This window comes from Larus michahellis, chromosome 1 (genome assembly GCF_964199755.1).
Source record: "Larus michahellis chromosome 1, bLarMic1.1, whole genome shotgun sequence".
NCBI classification, from domain to species: domain Eukaryota; kingdom Metazoa; phylum Chordata; class Aves; order Charadriiformes; family Laridae; genus Larus; species Larus michahellis.
In genome coordinates this window covers 87,872,556-87,891,212 of record NC_133896.1, presented here as the reverse complement: position 1 = coordinate 87,891,212, position 18,657 = coordinate 87,872,556, and the positions used below count along the sequence as shown (strand labels likewise).

At 37.5% G+C, this 18,657-nt stretch overlaps 1 protein-coding gene across 1 annotated transcript in view; it reads left to right on the top strand.

The window, feature by feature from the left end:
• The window catches only part of ATXN10 (ataxin 10), a 109,699-nt gene extending 92,553 nt beyond the window's left edge, over positions 1-17,146 (top strand). The window contains exon 11 of the mRNA XM_074590396.1: positions 14,688-17,146. Coding sequence (XP_074446497.1) covers positions 14,688-14,875 — 188 coding nt within the window. The 3' untranslated portion in view covers positions 14,876-17,146. The remainder of the gene's footprint in view (positions 1-14,687) is intronic.
• The last annotated feature ends 1,511 nt before the right edge of the window (positions 17,147-18,657 follow it).

The window sequence follows — 18,657 nt, the reverse complement described above, 5'->3', positions numbered from 1 at the left end:
AAACTTCTCTCTACGTTCTTGTTTCTAGTGCCTGTTTTTGTGGTTTCAGACTGTGTTACTCGGATTTCTCCTTGGATAAAGCTAACTGGAAAAAGTTTCATCCAGATTCCTTTTATATAAGAATGTCTTAGGTTTTTTTTAGTAAAGTCTTCGTAGATACACATTTTTCTTTGAGCTTTATCTTTTTGGAGACACCCAAGGTCGACAGATAAGATGTCATTATATTTTCTATTGAAAACAGAATTGATATACTGATTTCTTACATTTTAGTAACTAAGTCCTGCCTCCAAATTACACATACAAAATTTTCCAAAGAAAAATGTAACTTTTGTGGTAAAAATGATGGGATTTTTTTTCTGGATGGGAAAAAAAATAGTTTCCCTAAAGTATGCAATTAATCAGGAGAAGCTGGACTGCCATGTTAGATGTTAAAAGAGCTTTTTATTACCTTTCAGAGGAGAAATCCTTTGATAAATCTTTTTATTTGTAGCGTATGGAAGCATACTGAAAGAGGAAATGGGTCTGCTCTTATCCCAAAATAAATTCCTTTGTAAACCTGTCATTACCTTAAAATTGCATCCTTTGAGGTTCTGAACAGTTTCGTAATGTGCGTAAAAATATCAGGAGGCTCATCGCTTATGAGATTGCTAGCTGAAGTTCAGCTGACGTGTTTGCATTGCTTTAGCTTTTTAGGTTTGAATTCATCTTTCAGTGCCCATTTTGGGAGAACTGTTACCTTGTCTAATTACATCTCAGGCAGACTTGTGTCGTCTTCAACTATACTAACAAATGGTACTTTTTCCTTATGGATATTTCCTGAGTAAAAGTAACAAAAAACCCCCACCCTTGTTAGTAACAGACATGAAGATGATTATGGACAGTTAAGAACAAATTTTCTGTACCTCTTGCAAAGATTATTTGAAATGGTATTTTAAATTTTCAGCTACTATAACTTTGCATGGTTCCAAGTAAATTCAATGGAGAAAGGCTGAAAGATGCCAGATTTTCAACTGTAGCAATCAGTCTTTCAGCACAGGGTAAAAGGTAGAGTGAGACTGCGGAGATACAGTTCATTACAGATCTTGGGGTCTGAAGAGTTAAAGTTCAGAGGAGGCTGAATGTCACTTTAACTTTTCGTATACCCTTTAAATCTTCCATGTTGGATTGGCTGTATCCTAATCATAACGGTCCTTCTGTATTCAAAAGAAAAAAGGGTGCTTCAAAATGCAAGTGGACTTGTTTGCCTTTGCATTAAGGAAAGGTTCTTTCATGAGATAAATTTCTGGTTTTGAAAATGCAGTTTCTTGTTCTGCTTCTGAAAAGTTGGGAGTGTCGTGCTTTACTTACGTAACTGGTATTTAAAAACAAATAAATTATCCTGCCACAGAATAGCAGAGGGGGTTGGAGATGCCTCTCTGAGTAATACCACTAAAAAATTTACTCCAGATCCTGCTTTTCAGGTTACTTGGGTTGAAAAGGTGTTCTAAATGAAAATCTCTTCTATTTTGCTCTCTGAGCCACCATCTTCCTCATCTCTGACAGGCTGTAGCATCAGACAAGAGCCCTTCTTTTTGTTCTTGTCTTTTACCTTATGCTAATCACTTACTGCTCCTTTCAGCTTCATTTCTGACCTTTCACAGATTCCGCTGGCTTAAGGCAAACATAAGAAGGGAGGCCAGCCCATTCTGATCAAAAGACTATTGACCCTAACCGTACAAAAAAGGTGCTTATGGAAGACTTTAAATAAACTAGCCTGTTTATTATTGAAGGCTTTGCAGTTTACCTTAACTAAATTGTCTGGTTTTATGCTCCTCCCTAACATTTAGGGTCATGGGTAACACACAAAGATGTGCCTTCTCTGCTTTGGGGGGGAGGGTGGAGGGGGTGTTGGGTTTTTTTGGTTGTTTTTTTTTTAATTTAATGGCTGTCCTTAAAAATATTTGTTACTAATTTAGGAAAAAAAACGTATTATCCAAAGTACTAAAACGTAATAGCTGTTAGTTAAACTGATAAAACTTGAAAATCAGAAGTTAAATGCAGTTTTGAAGATGGAATATTCTTGTTTTTTCAGGATGCTTGACAGTCTTACCCTTTTGAGATTCTTCTAGTAGGTCTCTTGATAAATTGGTTTTGTGAATGTCTGAATTTAATTGGAATGACCGTATGCAAGTGCCCATATTATATTAACCCCTAATCAGGCATGTTTTTCTGTTAGCAGAAAGGGGGAGTCATACTTGAAGAAAAAATATCCTGCTGTGTAGTGTGTATGTGTGTGTATACACACACATATATATATGTTTATATATATGAGTATACACCCAGCTGGCTATGTTTTAAGAGTAAGAATTTTCAGCATTTGTGAAAGCAAAACCTGTGGTTGCTGTCGATATCCATACACAGGCCCGTTAGTTGGAATAATCGATGAAAATGTAGAAAATATAAGTTAATTTTCAGATACTCCTTCCCTAAGCTTCTTCTATTATATTCGGTTTGAAAGTCATCTGAGAGGTAGATTGAAAATACTTCTGACTTCATGGCAGCAGCAAGTATAATTGTGGTTCATGAAACTTCTGGCTAAAGCTAGAAGAAATCAAGTTGCAATGGTCTACAACAATGGCAGTTTGTTTTTGCGAGATGCCATCAAAGACTTTGGGGGGAGCTGACAGACATTTTATTTCTAAGTTACAGAGTGCAACCTAAAATAGGCCACATACTGTAAAAAAGCCTCACAGCTGAATAGAAGCCAGTAGAAAGCAAAAATAGGAGTGTGAGTTAACTTTTTAGAGTAAACCATGATAGAGTTGAGCATTTTCACGTAAATGTGGCTATCTCTCTCATGTATGTTGGCAAGAAAATACAGCATAATGTTACATTAGTAATGGCTGCCTTTCTTTGGAAAGCTCACTTTAGGCACTGCCAATGCATTTAGTAGTTTGAGGTGACCTATTTGGTTCTATATTTCCATAAGCATACATAAAATCATGTTATTTCAGTGGATATGGTCAATGCAAAAGACCAAGACTACTGATGAAAGCAGTAATGACTTCCTCATGCCCAGTCAAGTTCTGTTCGCCTGGGAAAAATTGCGCTTTTCCTCATCCCTTTGACACTTGCCTTGCTGCTCAAGTAAGTTTGAAGTCTACCTAGGCTGAATAGAAGTGTATTCTTTGGTAGATGGCTTAAGTTTTGCATTATTGCAGGCTGCTGCTGCTGCAGCCCTTATCCTCGGAGACAGAACACTATTAGAAGATTATTTTCTGTAAAGCAGTACTGATTGTCACTATGACTTTAACAAAAAAGTAGATAGTAAGCTTTTAGCAACCTAGCAGTGGTAGAGGTTGGCAGTGGAAGAATGAGACTTGTTAGCACAGGTAAAGAGCAGAAATTTGTTGGCCTGAACCTTTAGGTTCCTAGTGACAAAACCAACACAAGATATCAACTGAGTGGCAGCCAACTACCATAGCTGGAACTAGAATGAAAAAAATGGTCAAGCAAGAAGAAGTCGCTGTACTGCCATACTCCAGTTCAGTCCAATTCAACTCCTACACGCTGAGAATTCTTCTCGAAAACCCTGGGGAGTGTGGAGGATTTCTGTTTGTGGCATATGCACAAACCTTAGCTCCTTCTTTATGTCTTACAATTATATTCAGATGGACTGGTCAGACTAGAAACTGGAACAGGTACAAGTGTGGTTATTCATTGAGCAAGAACAGTCTCTGAGAGGGTCTTATTTCTTTCACCTTATTCAGCAGACCAAATCCTATCCCGTTCCTGCAAGTTGCTGTGAATTCCTTATAGCTATATTTTGTTAGATACTGATGGAGCTATGTGGCTCACCAGGGAATCCCTCAGTGTTGTATGATAAGGGTTTTTTTTAGCTGCAGTGGTGGGCCAGTTTCCTAAATGATTCCCAAGAGTCTTCAACCTTCTTGTTGTTTTTCACGGTGAAAGGGGGAAACACAGCTATTCCCAAACACTGCTTTTGGTTTTATTTGGGGAAGTCATCTGCCCACCGCCAGTGCCTATTTCTGCCATTCTGCATCAGGGCATTTTTACACTCTTGAAAGAAGCGTTGGAAGTAACTGGGTTTTTTTTTGCAGAACTGTTAATGGACTGAAGAGGTCTGGATTTCATTCTAAGTAGGATTTTTCTAGATGATATTGAGAAAAGTCTCCAAAGGGTAATTATTGTAAAGCTCTGCAGGGGGAGGAACTAGGTACGCAGTCCCTGTTGGGTAGGGTACAGGAGGCATTTGTGTAACCTAATCCTATTGTAAATTACTCTTGACAGTGGCTTCGCATCTGAAGAGTTGGGATAATACAACTGCCATGCCTGAACCCATTGTTTATCTTTTCTGTATGTTGCAAACTCTTTGGAACAAAACTCACCTAAAAGTGAAGAATCAAGAAAAAAAAACCTACCACATCAGGATTAAGCATGATATTTGCTAGATCTAACTTATGACTCAAAACAGCGCTTCTGAAATGTTTGTTCTAAGAAAATGTTTACTTTAGAATGAAAACAAAAATGTGACGTTTTCTTGTGAGATGTTCTGCATCTACTACCTATATCATAACCCACACTGTTCCCCAAAAACTAATTTTCTCGTGTCAAATGCAAAGTTCTCCGTAACATGAAAAAGACTAAGACCACAAGAGGAACGCAGTGTGCAGCACAGGAAAAGGTGCTCTGGGAAATGAAAGCGCTGTCTCTTTTTTTTTCTTCCATAAATGACCACGGATTAAGTTTTGTGTTTGGACATTTAACAAATTTGTAGTTTCTAATGGTAGATTTCAGGTTGCTGGTTCCATAATTTCAGGATGCAATTTATTTAGTGCAGCTGCAGAATGATTAAAATACTGAAATTCAGAGTTCATGGCCAGAGGAATATTAATTTCCTTGAGAGTATATAAATTACTGAAGCAGATTTGCAGAGATGTAAATATTAAGTCTGTTCTTCAGTATCTCACTTCTACGCAGCTCCAGTACATACAACTACCATCATTAAGAAACCTGTGAGATGTACAGGGTCCCTCTTAGAGATGAAGAAAGTTTGACAGAGCTGTACAGAATGCAAGAAGTCTCTTTCAAATGTTACATTATAATATTTCTAATCCCTTGAGAAGAGTAATCTCTGTAGGCACTAACTCATGCATGTGAAAGTGAGGAATTAAAGTTAATAACTCTATTTCTAAACCAAATATTGTCATATTTGTCCTCTGCCCTAATCCTCTTGGTGGATTTAAATCCATGACAGGCTTGAATTCTTGAAAGAAAGCGGATCTTTAGTTACCAGGAGCACTGAAGAAAAAAAAAAAAAAAAGGAAAAAAAAAGAAACAGAGAAAATATAATATTTCACTGCTTTTATAGCTCAAACAGCTTGCTTGATTTTTCTGTAGACTTTCTTTTGAAAAATTCCCCTCTGGGCTGAGACAGAGCACTAGAAATTTGAGACCCAAACGTTTTTGTTTTTTTTAAATAAAGCTAGGAGTGGTTCAAAAATATTGTTGAGAATGGAATGCCTTCTACAACCGCCTTATCATATTTCAGTCTGTCTTGATGTTGCATGCCTCCAAAGAATATTCAGATGTCATATAGCCAATGCTTTGCATAATATCTTTATTCTGACATTTTTCTGTTGTCCTATTTTCAGGCTTTATTATTAAAACAATCTGTAACTTCAGCTGGTGAATGCATTGTCCTATGTAGCTCCTTCCTGATCCTTAAATCATTTTCTCTCATTTCTCCAGATCTTTGTTAGAGTTTGTTTTTCTATTTCCAAAATGGTTTCCAAAGTCTAACCATTTCTTTCTTACTAAGGATATTCTGCAGTCCATTCCGCTGACCTTGTTCATTTGTTCTTGTCTCTTGGTGTTCTGAGATTTCTTCAAGGAGATGCAACCATTTCCTGAAATTGTAGCAGATACAATTGTGGCTAATGGCTATTTTGCAAAACATGGGAGAAAAACCTTAGTTGGTTATAATTCAGTTGCATCTTTCAAAGCACCCATTTATTTAGCTGTTGTTATTTTTGGATGCACACTGGACATCATCTGATGTCTATGAGACTGGAACTGGAGATTCATTTACCTTCCTTGTTTTGATTATTTGTCATAAAGGGATGTTTGAAATTACCAAAAGCAGCAAGCATGGGAGTTATGCCGTGTAAGTTATTCAGAAACCCTGAATCAATAAAATACTCAAGCACTGTGCTGATAGATAAACTGGCATACAGATCCTTGTTGAATCTATATAAATAGATTAATCTCCACAGATTATAAATAGAAAAAGAGCTTCTGTCCAAATTGTGACTCAGCTTATCTTGTCGTCTGCCTTAGAGGGATAAATTATAATTAGCTTGACGACATCTCAGGTATTAACTAGGTTGGGTTTTTGAGACTAGTGCCAAATTTTTGAAAGTTTTATTTGACTTCTGTACCTTTCATTTACAGCATTTTAGAAGGGCTGTTTATTTCCATATGTATGCATATAAATGGACATTAATATGTTTCTGTGTGTAGGTGGAGCTTTTTTCTTTACATGTCCAAGGAAATTCAAAATGACTACGGTCTGCCTGATATTTAATCAGTTTGTGAACACAATTGCTATCCCCCTATGCTTTAGTGCCTTACATCTCAATGTTGTGGTAGGTTTTAATAGTAATTTGATACACGAGTTTCAACTTAATGGAATTTTGCCTTTTTTTTTTTTCTGTACCTGGGAAAATAAGATAAGATAAGGCATTTTTAACAGTTAGGTAACAGCAATTGAAGCTTTTTCTTTTTAATGTAACAACCTGCTAACTCTCCAGTACCTCTTACAGATAACTAACAGATTTCATGAATTCTTAAAATAGGATTAGTGTAATAGAAGGGACTGGAAGAATAGAATATTGTAACTGTGGAGCATTAGCTTGAGATTGATCAAGAGTGTGATTCTTTCTGTTTTAAAACCAGATGATTTATAGTTACTCATAAATTATGGGTTTCTATTAAAAATGTAAGTCGTAATTTTTTTGAAAATTGGCAGCCTAAGCAGCAAAAATGAATGTGTCATATTCATGGTTTTAGGCTAGAATTACAAGTTTGAGTATAGGAAAAAGTAAAACAAACTAGAGATTATGGCTTAATTTTTTTTAAAGTTCTGTAAGTTTTGGCATAAGAGACAATATAATAAAAATAGCCTGACATAGCTAAACATGTAGTATGGGTTTTGTAGCTCTGGAGTACTTGACTGAAATTTTGTGTTTAATTTCATAGTATGCTAAGGTGTGTTGGCACTGTGCTTTTAAGTCCCACAGAACATGAAAGGTGGCACACACAATATCGATTAAATGTCATTTAGCTGGCAGGCATTAAAGACTACTAGCAGTCTGGGTATATAATACTGTTCATTGGTGTCTTGTGTAATCTGTTAACCTAGAAATACTAGTGATCTGGGGAGAAAAATCCCCACATTGCTCTAGGTAAGGCATGTCTTAGTAACCCACATTTCTGAAGTAGTAAGCAGCTCTTTAATGAACGTTGGGTACCGTTTAGCTGGACATCACTGAAGAATATGTAGTTAAATGTAGTCAAGCTTTGGAACTAAGAATGAGCCTTATGATTTGGGTCTGGGTGTCAGAATTGGACAGTGCTGAAAATGTGTTTCTGAATGACCTGGAGAATTTGGGCTCTACTTGTGGCATTCCTTGTAGCTAGGAGTGAGAGGGAAACTGAATACTCTGAGGTTTTATTTTTCACTTTTTCTGAATAGTGAAATAGTGAATAGGCAGAACGAATAGGCAACTGCATTGCACCTGTAATCAGCCATATAGCAAATTTTGGCACAATTTGTTATGTAGCTCTGATGCCGATGCTTCAAAAGGGATGCTGAAAATTATGAATGGAAGAAAGAGGTACAAGAATTATGCAACGCTTGGCATATCTCCTTAGTTTCTGTCTTTAGTTCATGCAAAAGATGCTTACTGAGTGCCTTGATTATCACCTGTGAATTACTTTTTAAAAAATCTATAATGAAAATCAGTGTTTGGAAATAATTCTAGACAAATCTAAACCAGAAAAAAATCACGGGCTGTAATGAGTTTAGCCACTGGAACAGTTTATTTAGGGACACAGTGAAATCTGGTCAAGATTGGGTGTCTTTCAGAAAAAGGTGTTGAAAATATCTTGTACGTGAAACAGAATTGATTTCAAGAGTGACTGACTTTTGGTCGTCTGTGTTCTGTGCAGAACTGTTGGGAAAAAGAGGTATAATTGTCCATTCTGGTCCTAAAGTGTATTTGTTGGCCATAAATACTTTAATGGGTGAACTTTCACTGAAAGTTATACATAAGATACAACATGCCTGTCTGGATTATACAGTAGATATCAGTCCCATTTTAAAGAAACCTCTCTCCCACAAGGCACACTTTAAGAAGTCGATTCATCATTACAGATGATAGGTAAGGATGTTCAGAGACGGGTATAAATACAGGTAGTCAGAAAGATGGTGTTTGTCTGCTAGAGGAAGAGATAATTACTGGTGTGGGAGGTTAGTGAAAGCTTGGGCACTGGAAAAAGTATTTCATGTACAATTGTTCTCTGCTATGGATGTTTCCTAATTTCTGTAGGCTGTGAATTGCAGAGAATGTTGCCTTAGTATTGAAACCATTTTGATTACTTTAAACTGAGTAGTTTTGCCCATTTGTCTATTATGAGATGGTATCTTTTGAGATCTTTCTCTGGCAAAGCAATGGTCTTCTACAGAGCTGTTCAGGTTATTGGGGATGGGCTTGCTGCCTTTACCAAAATATTTTGTGGAAGCAAATTTGTATGGAGAGTGCTTGCAGTAAGCATGAGCAGCCCACCCTGGTCTTCCTGTCCCAGTAAGGAGTAGAAAGGGCTGGCTGCAGGAATCTTAGTTCATGCATTTCCAGTGAAGTTTTGCTGCCACGTAGTGGTGGAGGTTGAAGCTTGTTTGGCGGTGGATGGTCCAGCCTTCCTACTGATCTCTTGGACCAGGTGAGAGTTACTTGTAGCAGAAATGAACCTCTGCTTTAGCTTCCCCAGCGTTACAAATCTTATCCCTAAAAAGCGTGATCAGGAATAAATGCCTCTTCCATCATCAAATGGTGCCTCTCCACCTTGGAAGCTTCTAGGTTAAATGAGCTGTGCTGTGTCTGCTCTGCAAGAGCCAAGTCAAGCAGGGGAAGGACAGAAGGACATTTCCAGCTGATACAGCACTGCCTGTTTCTGTCTTTTAAACCCAGAATGCAGTGACTGCAATCATAGCTGGTAACTGCTATGGAATAAAAATACAGGCGAGTGAAATATTTTAGACCTATTTATTCTAACTTCTAGGCAGAGTAATTTAAGTTTGTATAGGTTAAATTCCTGAAATTTTCTGATGCTTATAATTTAACATCAGGTATAAATATGAATTAGCTTCTTTAAAATAAGTAAATAAATTATGATAAAAACCTTTTGTTCTTTACATTTTCTGTGACTAGTTTTTTGATAATGTCTTAAGCACAAGTTATGTAAAAAAGGTAAAGGAGTTGTAAGGAATTGCTATTATCGTGTAAAGGAGTTGTAACGAATTGCTATTATTGTATACAGCTTCTAGGACTTCATACAACTACTAAAACCCCCAACAGGAAGAAATTTGTAGAGCTTTGTAAGCAGTTTGGCTGACTGTGAAGGACCAAAATCCTGACTGTCTACTACGTGTGGTCAGTCACAGTGCATTGGTCCAACCCGTGATTAACAGTTGCAGTGGCTGCCTAGAGACCTCTTTTAATGGGGAGAAGAATTATCTTCGTGTTGCTGTGAAACAAAAGTACTTAAAAGGACTGAAAGACTTGAAGGGGAAATGGTTTATGTCTTTTCAGTGTGGTCCAGTCAGGTCTGTAAGTGGAAGTGATTCTTCTAACGTGACACTTTAGTATTTCATTCCTGTCTACAGAAGTTTCAGTGATAATTGGATTACTTGTTGAAGACCATAAAGAAATATAATTTACAAGAATTGTATTTTCAGTATCTCTGGTTTCTAGCTCTATAGACCTGTTCCAATAAAAGCTCTTGGAGAAGTTGGGTGGCTTTAGCTGTTGCATAAACAGCCCATTTGACTAGGGTTCCAATCCATGCGGTTTGTCTTTCTCGGTAAGGTTTTATATCTCTTCCTATCACAGAATGGTAGGGGTTGGAAGGGACCTCTGGAGATCATCTGTTTGTTTAAATATTTAATCTATTTGATTAAAATGTAGTTGATATTTAAATAGTCAAAAATCTGATTTAAATGAGGTAGTGGAATTGGGCAAAGAGTATCCTCTTTTTCTCATTAGGCCAAATGACTCTTAAGAAAGAAGGTTTCCTAATTAATCACTTAATCATTGAAAATCAACTGTAGTGCAGGAAATGTTCTAACTAAAAAAAGAAGTATCTACAGTATGTAGTAAATCAGACTCTCCACCAAGGATGTTACATTTAGAAATTCCTTAGTATTAATAACTATTAAGGAGACTTAAGAAAGCAGATGTATGTATTTCATTCTCCTTGTCACCACTTTTCAGTATCCTATATTAGTTAATGATAATACTTAACTTCTAAAACTCACTACTTGCCTTTTTCAAGCAACATACTTTCAAGATTACTTATGCATTGCTGTATATCTACCTCATCAGATTCAAAACTCATTAATAATTATGTCTACTATCTTTCATCCATAGAATCCAAATTGTTTTATACAACAATTCATAGGGATCCTGATGGCTGCGATAGACTTGCCAATAACATTTAGTCCAAATTGGGCCTCCTAATATGAGAATTAAAAGCTGGAATACTCTCTTTGGGAAATGGTTTGTAAGTCGTCCGCTCCAGTAATGCATTGCAATATGGTATTGGTTAGCGACTCCTGACAGTATGTGGTTGTGTTTTCACACACCATTAAACTTATAAAATAGTCACTGTGCTATTGCTAGCATTAGCTCTAGCAACCTCTTGTAGCAGAATCCATATTAAAAGAAACAAGAGAATCGTGTAAAGTTCCTTTGCAGTCAATGGCAAAAGTTCCACAGCATTTAGTGGCATAGATTTTCGTGCTTTATTTTGATTCCAGATAGTAAAATTTTTCATCCTCTAGGGCAGGTTGCCAGTACATTTTCTCTAGCTCTCTTCCTTTCTCCCTGTATGCCCCCCTCCCTGACAATTGAAGCTACGACCCAAAGGAATTTAGATGATAAATTTTAAATTGCTGTATGAAGATGTTACACAAGTATGGAACACAAGGCAAGTTGATTCAGTTTTGTTGTTGTTTATAGAAGTGAAAATTACCATAGAATCCCATAGCATACAGTATTGATGGATATTGAAAAAGAATTGCTATAAACGCGTACAAATGTTTACTTTCATTCCCTAGTCTAGTAATGAAGCTCCTGCAAAACGAAAGCAAAATTTTTTTCTTTTGTATGCCTTCTGCACTGTGACAGAGATATTGTAATCTTCACTTCTTGTCTATAAGATTAATTAATTTGAGAGTGCGGCGTGTCCTCTTGGAAAAATCCAGACAAGTCTGCGCGATCTGATCTACTGTGCTTGCTGCATTTCTTTTCTTTTCTGCACTTTCACAACAAACAGGCTCATGCTCTTATTTGTAGTAACTATGGAAACTTTAGAAGCTCTCTTTCTAAAGCTGAGCATACAATAAAGTGCTTAAAGTGTTGGTAGGATTAGAGACTCTGGAATATGTTTAATTTTCTCTCTGTGTCTCTATCTTTGGAGAGGAGCAAGAGGGTAATGTGAATATTAGCTGGGGACTAGCTTTAATCTCTGCTGACACTTAAGTCTGTCTAGGTCTGCATACAGCCATCCAAAGGTCTTAGCCTCACACAGCATGCGAACAAGGGAAATCATGCATATTCATGACCGAATTTACAATGGAAAACCTACATACAGAAAAGAGTTTTTGAGTGAGTGAAAACGTTATTGAAACCATTTTGCAGCTTCAGCTACAGTAGTCAATAATGATAAATGCCATAATGATGATAGAGTTCATAAGATAATGGGGATGTCTTAGATATTATGTAAGCATGAATGGATATGATAATAGGAGAACATCATTTGCTGTGGGGTTTAGCAGTGTTTTTGTGTTGAAGGACATAAAGATGATGGTTACAGGATTATTCCCAAGGCTAATACATAAAAAAAATTTTTTGAGAGTACTTTTTCTCTGTGTGGCACTTTGCATGATTGAGAACTGTCACTCTTTGAAAATAACTTTTTTTTTTTTTTTAGGAGGTATTCTTTTATGCAAGTGCTCCATTTTATGCGGACTTGTATTTTAGGAGCACAGCAAGTCTGCTTCTCATCCCAGGAGCAGAGCCGGGGAGGGTGGTAGCATGTTTCTCACAGTCCGTTGGGAGAACTTCATGTTACTTCCTGGCACTCGTGAAATGCCTTAAATCAGACCTCAGAAAGACCTGCTAGGTATCGGCCTTTATTCATCTGTTTGTTCATGTACCTTCGTCAGCTTGCATACTTTACTATTCTGAAATTTATTCTTACCATTGGAGCTGATGAGTGAGATTCTGCTTATATATGATTTGATTTCTTTGGTATTTTATTGTTTTATATACTCAAATGTAGTCTTCAGTGCAAATATTCAGTTTATGTAACTTACAGTTTGGCAGTTGTCTTTTCACTTAATCATGGTGGAGATGTGCTGAAAGAGGAGAATGCATTGATATTCTCAGTCTTGTTTGCCTATTAAGGCTTTGATCTGGTACGTAATTATTGTTTTTTCTTGATTTCTCTCCTCTGTTACTACCCCACCTGGATCCAGCCTTTAGACAGAATTTTTTTAATGAAGGAGAAATGCAGCATGTTTCCTCACAAGGTCTAAAGAACTCAGTCGGAAAAGTGCCTTACAGTTGTTACTGCTTTGCCATTTTTGATTTTCAGTTCTGGGCTGCTTGAATGTGAAAATAAATATAAACTGCTATTAAAAGACAGGGGGCTGTTTCACTGGTGGATGCCAGTGCAGGATTGTTCCCTAGCATGTATATTTCCTGGGATGTTTGTTCAAGTTGCTCTTCATTTAAACCCTTCTCTCTCTATTGATGATTCCTCATGTGCTTTTTATTTCAGTCCCTTCTTTCTATTCTCTTTTGGCATCTAAGTAGCACTGCGGTTAGGTATAGTGGTCATTTTTTTTTTTTTTTTTTTTGTCCCCCGTATTCTCAGTTTATCACTTCCTCTCTCTTAAAATGTAAGCTTTTGAAGGCCGGGTCTCATATTAAGAAAGCTGCTTCTGCTGCGTTCTGTTGTTCATCCACATTGCCTGGTGCATCCAACAACCCAGCATGAGAGACTGCCTAAGGGGTAGTTGGAGGCGTCAGCAAGGTAGGCGCAACAGTCAGTGCAAAGTGCACAGAGAAAATGGCAAGACGGCTACTGTAAGAATGTGCATGCAGTGGTACTGCATTTTCCAAATGCTGTCATGACAGATTGTGTAAGGAAGTCCAGTTCCTGTATTTTATTCTTTTGGCTGAAGTTCCCATCTTCCACAATGGAGGATTTCTCCCCTCCAGTCACCCTCTGGCAAATGCCCATAAGAACAGTATCTTATCTCTGTGCTTAGACACTGTCCAACCCAAAAGACGTCAAGGAGATGAGTAAATTATGCATATTCTTCTACTGGATGTGAAGCTACATGTCGTAAATAATTGGTGCCCTGCAGGCAAACCACTTTTGTGTGATTCAGAATGGCTTGCCTCCCATATGGGTAACTTGGGAAAGATTATATCATAACATAGCTTTTCAGCTGCAGAATTGGGACTAACATCTCTGACACTTCATAAAATGAACACTGTAGTTCACTTGGAAGATGCCTGACTGATAATCCTGGGAATTTAAATCCTTTGTCTACGGCCCTGACATGTGCCTCAGTCCTGGCCTCAAGGGACCACCTTAGAAGGTGAATAAGTTGCAGCTTGTGCCCATTTAAACATGAGCAGGAGCTACCTGCTGGTGATCCTAGTGTCTGTTCTGCTGGCAAGTTTGTAAAAGCACCCGGGCACAAAGAACTGAGTTTAGATAACACTAGGAGTTAAACATTGGTAAGTGTCTCCCACACGATTTGTGCTATTTTCAGTTGTTAACCTGGATAAGATACATTTCTCTTTTTCTACATTTCTTCAACTTTTACAGTAACAATAATAGTTGTCATATTTCTTTTACCTGATTTGCGGCTCATTTTGTTTGCCAGTCCGTGGAAGTGTGGTGTTGAAGTGTGCAGATTGTAAACATAGTGACTGACTTGTGGGTTTTTTTTTTAATCTCACTCGGAAGATCATTGGAACATTTCAATTAACTGTAATTTGGGTTTTAAACAATATGTCCTTTTAATTCCTGCAGTTCGCTTGTGTTTTGGTTGGTGGTTTTTTTTTTTTTTTTAAAATTCAAGATAAAACCTAGTGAACTTGCCTGAAGTTAATGGACATACCTCATTTAAACTTAAATTACCTCATATGCAAGTATTTGCAGGTTCAGAGTCATTGCCTGTAAATGTCTTACTTTTTCAAACCCTTGATTTCTACTGTTTTTCTAGGTTTGAGGGATTGGAGGGGGCAGAGGGAGGGGAATGCAGTAATAAAATAAGCATTGTTTCATCTTTAAATAAATAAATTATCCTTAACTTTGTCCAACAGTTGTGAACCAGTGGGCAGTATATGCTATCCGAAATCTCACCGAACAGAATGAGAGAAACCAAGAGCTTATTGCGCAGATGGAGGAGAAGGGGCTGGCAGACAATTCTGCTCTGGAGAGTATGGGTTTAGAGATAGAGAAACGAGATGACAAGTTAATTCTGAGATCTGTCAGGAAAAAGCCCTCATGAACAAAAAATTCAGAGCAGTCAAATCATTACAAGAGGATTTCTCTTTTAAAATATTTTTCCCTGCTCAGACAATCAAGATTTCTTCAGTTTTATTTCCAGTCTGCTGGAAGTGTTACGTTTGTTCTCAGAAAAACTGCCAAATGATACTTCACCTTCACTGTTGTAAACAAAAGGACACCTACACATTTTCTAAATACCTAGGTAAATTAACCTAAGGAAAAAAATCCTTCTTTTCGGATGGTTGAAATTTCATTACTTTCTTGGTTTTTTTAGTAGAAAGATACCATGTGTGCAGTATTGAGTTGTTATAATTTCCATTGCTGAACCTGGAGAATAACTATCATTAAAACCTCACCAAAGAAATAACTTTGCAGCCTGCCTTCTCCATTTAAAAGATCTGTGTTGAGTCAGGGCTAAACAATGAAGTTACTCATTTTCGATCATAGTGCTTTAATATCTCTTCTTATATAACGATCAGTGGAACATTGGATGTACATAAATACTTAGTGAATCAAACACAACATGCCTTCTGTGTATTTAAATTATTAGTAAATTGTCTTTTCTACCTTGTTACCTTTCTGTCTTCATGACAAGTATATTAAAAACAAAGCTGAAGCTGTTGTGGCAACAGATGCTACATTCCTTTGCACTGGGGCATGTCTCTGTTTTGGAGACTTGGGTGTTTGTTTGAATTTTATTTGTTCCTTTGGATGGTAAGTCAGCCCGCTTTCCTTTTATTTTGCACTTCTCATGGGTTTTCTGAACTCTGGCAGACTGCTGAAGAGGTAGTTTCTCACTGTGATTAATTCTAGCAGTTTCTTTTCACCCCTCTGCCTTTCCAAAACATTGACAAAACTCATTTCCAGTTAATTAATTCAAGAGAGGCAGAAGAATGGAAGGCCCTGCCTCTTCATTTTGGGTACCCTCCTATATTGTTGTTGGACCCTGCCACTGTGGAATGTGGCATGAATGAGATGGGGGAAAAGGGGGGTGAAGAAAGGGCTGGGGGGGGGGTGGGGGGACGGGGACGTGGTTAACACTGTGTGCGCCATAGCTTTGCCCTGGTAGCCAAGAAATGTAATTTGTAATCCTGCGTGCATAAGCATTACAAGAATTACAGCTTAGTATGACTAGCACTTGTGTATCCTTGCTGTCATTTGGTTATCTTCAGGTGTGTCTAACAGGAAAGTCCCAGAAAAGCTAAGTTGTTCACGTTGTTGTCATCTTTTAATCCCATTCTTAAATGGGAAGGGAAGATTCCGTCCTAAAACTGCACGTGCATGTAACATTCAGCCAAGTGCATCAGCTTTTGCGCATCCAATTTGTTTTTTGATTTAAAAATGAAAAAAAACCACATCGTACTTTGAACTATGAGAAATATATGGTAATACTTAAAACTGATGGTGAGTATAGCTGGACTACTAAGATCTTTTTAAGTTAACCGTAAGATTTCAGTGTCTGCCATCCTGACCAGGTGGGACTGTGGAATTGACCTAGTTGGATTTTAGTCATCTGTTGGTTTTAAAGGCAATGATATAAAACTGCTGGCTCTAGCCATTTGTTAAGTAAAGGATGTATATAAAGGGATAATGCCAATAGGAACAAAGACGCTAACTTTTGTTGTTTTTAGTGACTTCTTAATTTAAAAAACAGATGGTGGAGAAAAGTGTTCTTTGTTTTGTTTTAGCAAAGAATAAATATAAGCAATTGGCTTTTTTAAAATAATTTGACAGGAACATTTCAGCGGATATTAAAAACTTGTGTTTAGGTGCTGGTATATAGAGTCATTTCTTATACAGGTACATGCCTTTTGCTAGTTGAATGGAAAAGGCTATGTGGTTTTGTTTCTTGAGCACATGGTCTATCAGGTTATGGTTTCTTAATGATTTCCATAAGCCTTATTTTTTGTGTTAGGACAGAATTCATTTAGCAGTTTAATTACTGTGTCACATCAGATTTACAGCTTGTTTTGTTTGTGGTTTGTTTTTTTTTTAATCTTTATCTCCATAACACAATGGAAAATTCATACTTCTAGCACCTAAATGGCAAAAAAGAGAATTTTACTCTTAAAAAAAAGAAGTTTTATTTGGAAGGCCGCCATCATTCAACTTCAAAAGGAAAGAATTAAACTTTTGCTAACAAAGGAGCATCAAATATAGTAGCATCTAGAAAAGTGAAGTCATTTTCAATTGAGAAATTATAAAATTTCAAACACTTTTATTTTAGCACCTCTACTTAGAAAACTCATGGTAGGTAATTTAACAAAGTGAGAAAAAAAATAACATCATTATCCTGAAGAGAAAATGAACTTTCTGTGAAAGGAAAAAATGCAAAGAATTTCCTTTTATTTAGGGTAATAAAGAGTTAAAATCCTGTTCACAAAGCAAATCCAGAAAGAACTTTGGTTGTGGAAAAAGCAGTGGGAGTCCCTTTTTCCTTTTAAGCAGTTGGGTATAGGCAGGCTTTTTGTTTTAACTTGATGGTTGTATACCCACCAATGGAATATGCACAAACCCATAAATATAAGCCAAATAATAACAAACACAAATAAATAAAAGGGGGTTGTGTGTTTCAGTACATAATGGAGTAATAGTTGTGTTTTCTAAATGGGAAATGTAGGGCTTTCACAGTGGAGAACATGCTGATTACTGTATTGTGAGTGGCTGGCTTTTGATTTTCCTAGATGGATTAATTCTCAGAACACAACAGCTTCCCTGTCCTCCCCCAGTGGAGTCGCAGTCTCCAATAGGCTTGTTTTATATGCTAGGGGATTAATACAGCACAGCAATCAGTCATAAAAAGCAAGCTTTATTGAGTTTTGTAAAGGGGCAGAACAGTCAGATCAAGTCTTGTGACCATCTCATTGCTTTCGAGTGCTTTTAAACAATAGTGATCAGATCTTTTTTCTTTTTTTTAAGGTCTATTTTTTATTAAAAGGGAATAGGGAGTTGTTTTTTCATCATAAGTGGATAGATTTTTTAAAGAGCTTTCTTGCAAATTGTGAGAAATGAACTTAAATGTTTGCAAAGCTCTGAATTTTTACTGCTTCTGGTAATTTAGGTTTGTTTTGCCTAAAGGGCTTGTAAAATACATTGTATACAGAAATAAAATCCCAAGCAATTAATGCCATTGTCACGGTCTTTATATCACAGTTGATTTTATATTTTGAGGTTGCTGTGTTTGAATAGCAAGACTCCAGAAAAACCTCGACAACTATTTGCAAATGAAGAAGCAATAAAAATGTGAAGCTACACCCAAAATCACTTTAAATGTTTCTTTGTACCTAGCCTTATGCATATCATTGTTTGGTTTATGTTGACTTTAGAGTACCGCAAGAAGACAGCAAATTCTAAGTAGTCTTCGTATTAAATGCCGGGGGAAGCGGAGGGGGGAGGCTGGGAAATTTATGAAGTAATGCAGAAGGATGCGTTTTCCTTTGCCTCTCACTTCCTTTTTAAGTTCCCTAAGGCTTCCTTATGGATTATACACCGCTGCGGTGCCCGCAGGCGGCAGTGGCAGCCGGGGGTAGGGAGCGCAGTGGGGGCCGGCGGGGTGGCCGCCCCTCCCGGGGCCGGGGTGGCCGGAGCCGGCGCGGCGGAGCTCGGCGCCGCCGGTGTCCCTTCAGTGCTGTCCAAGGTTCTGATAAAACTGCCCGTGGCTCGGCATGAGGAGAGCTCTGCAAACTTCCGGTGGCCCTTCACGCGGAAAGAAACGTCGTGGGTTTGTTGCCACCCTTTTCCTCGTTTGCCCTTGGAGTTTCTCTGCAGTGTGGCGAGGTCACA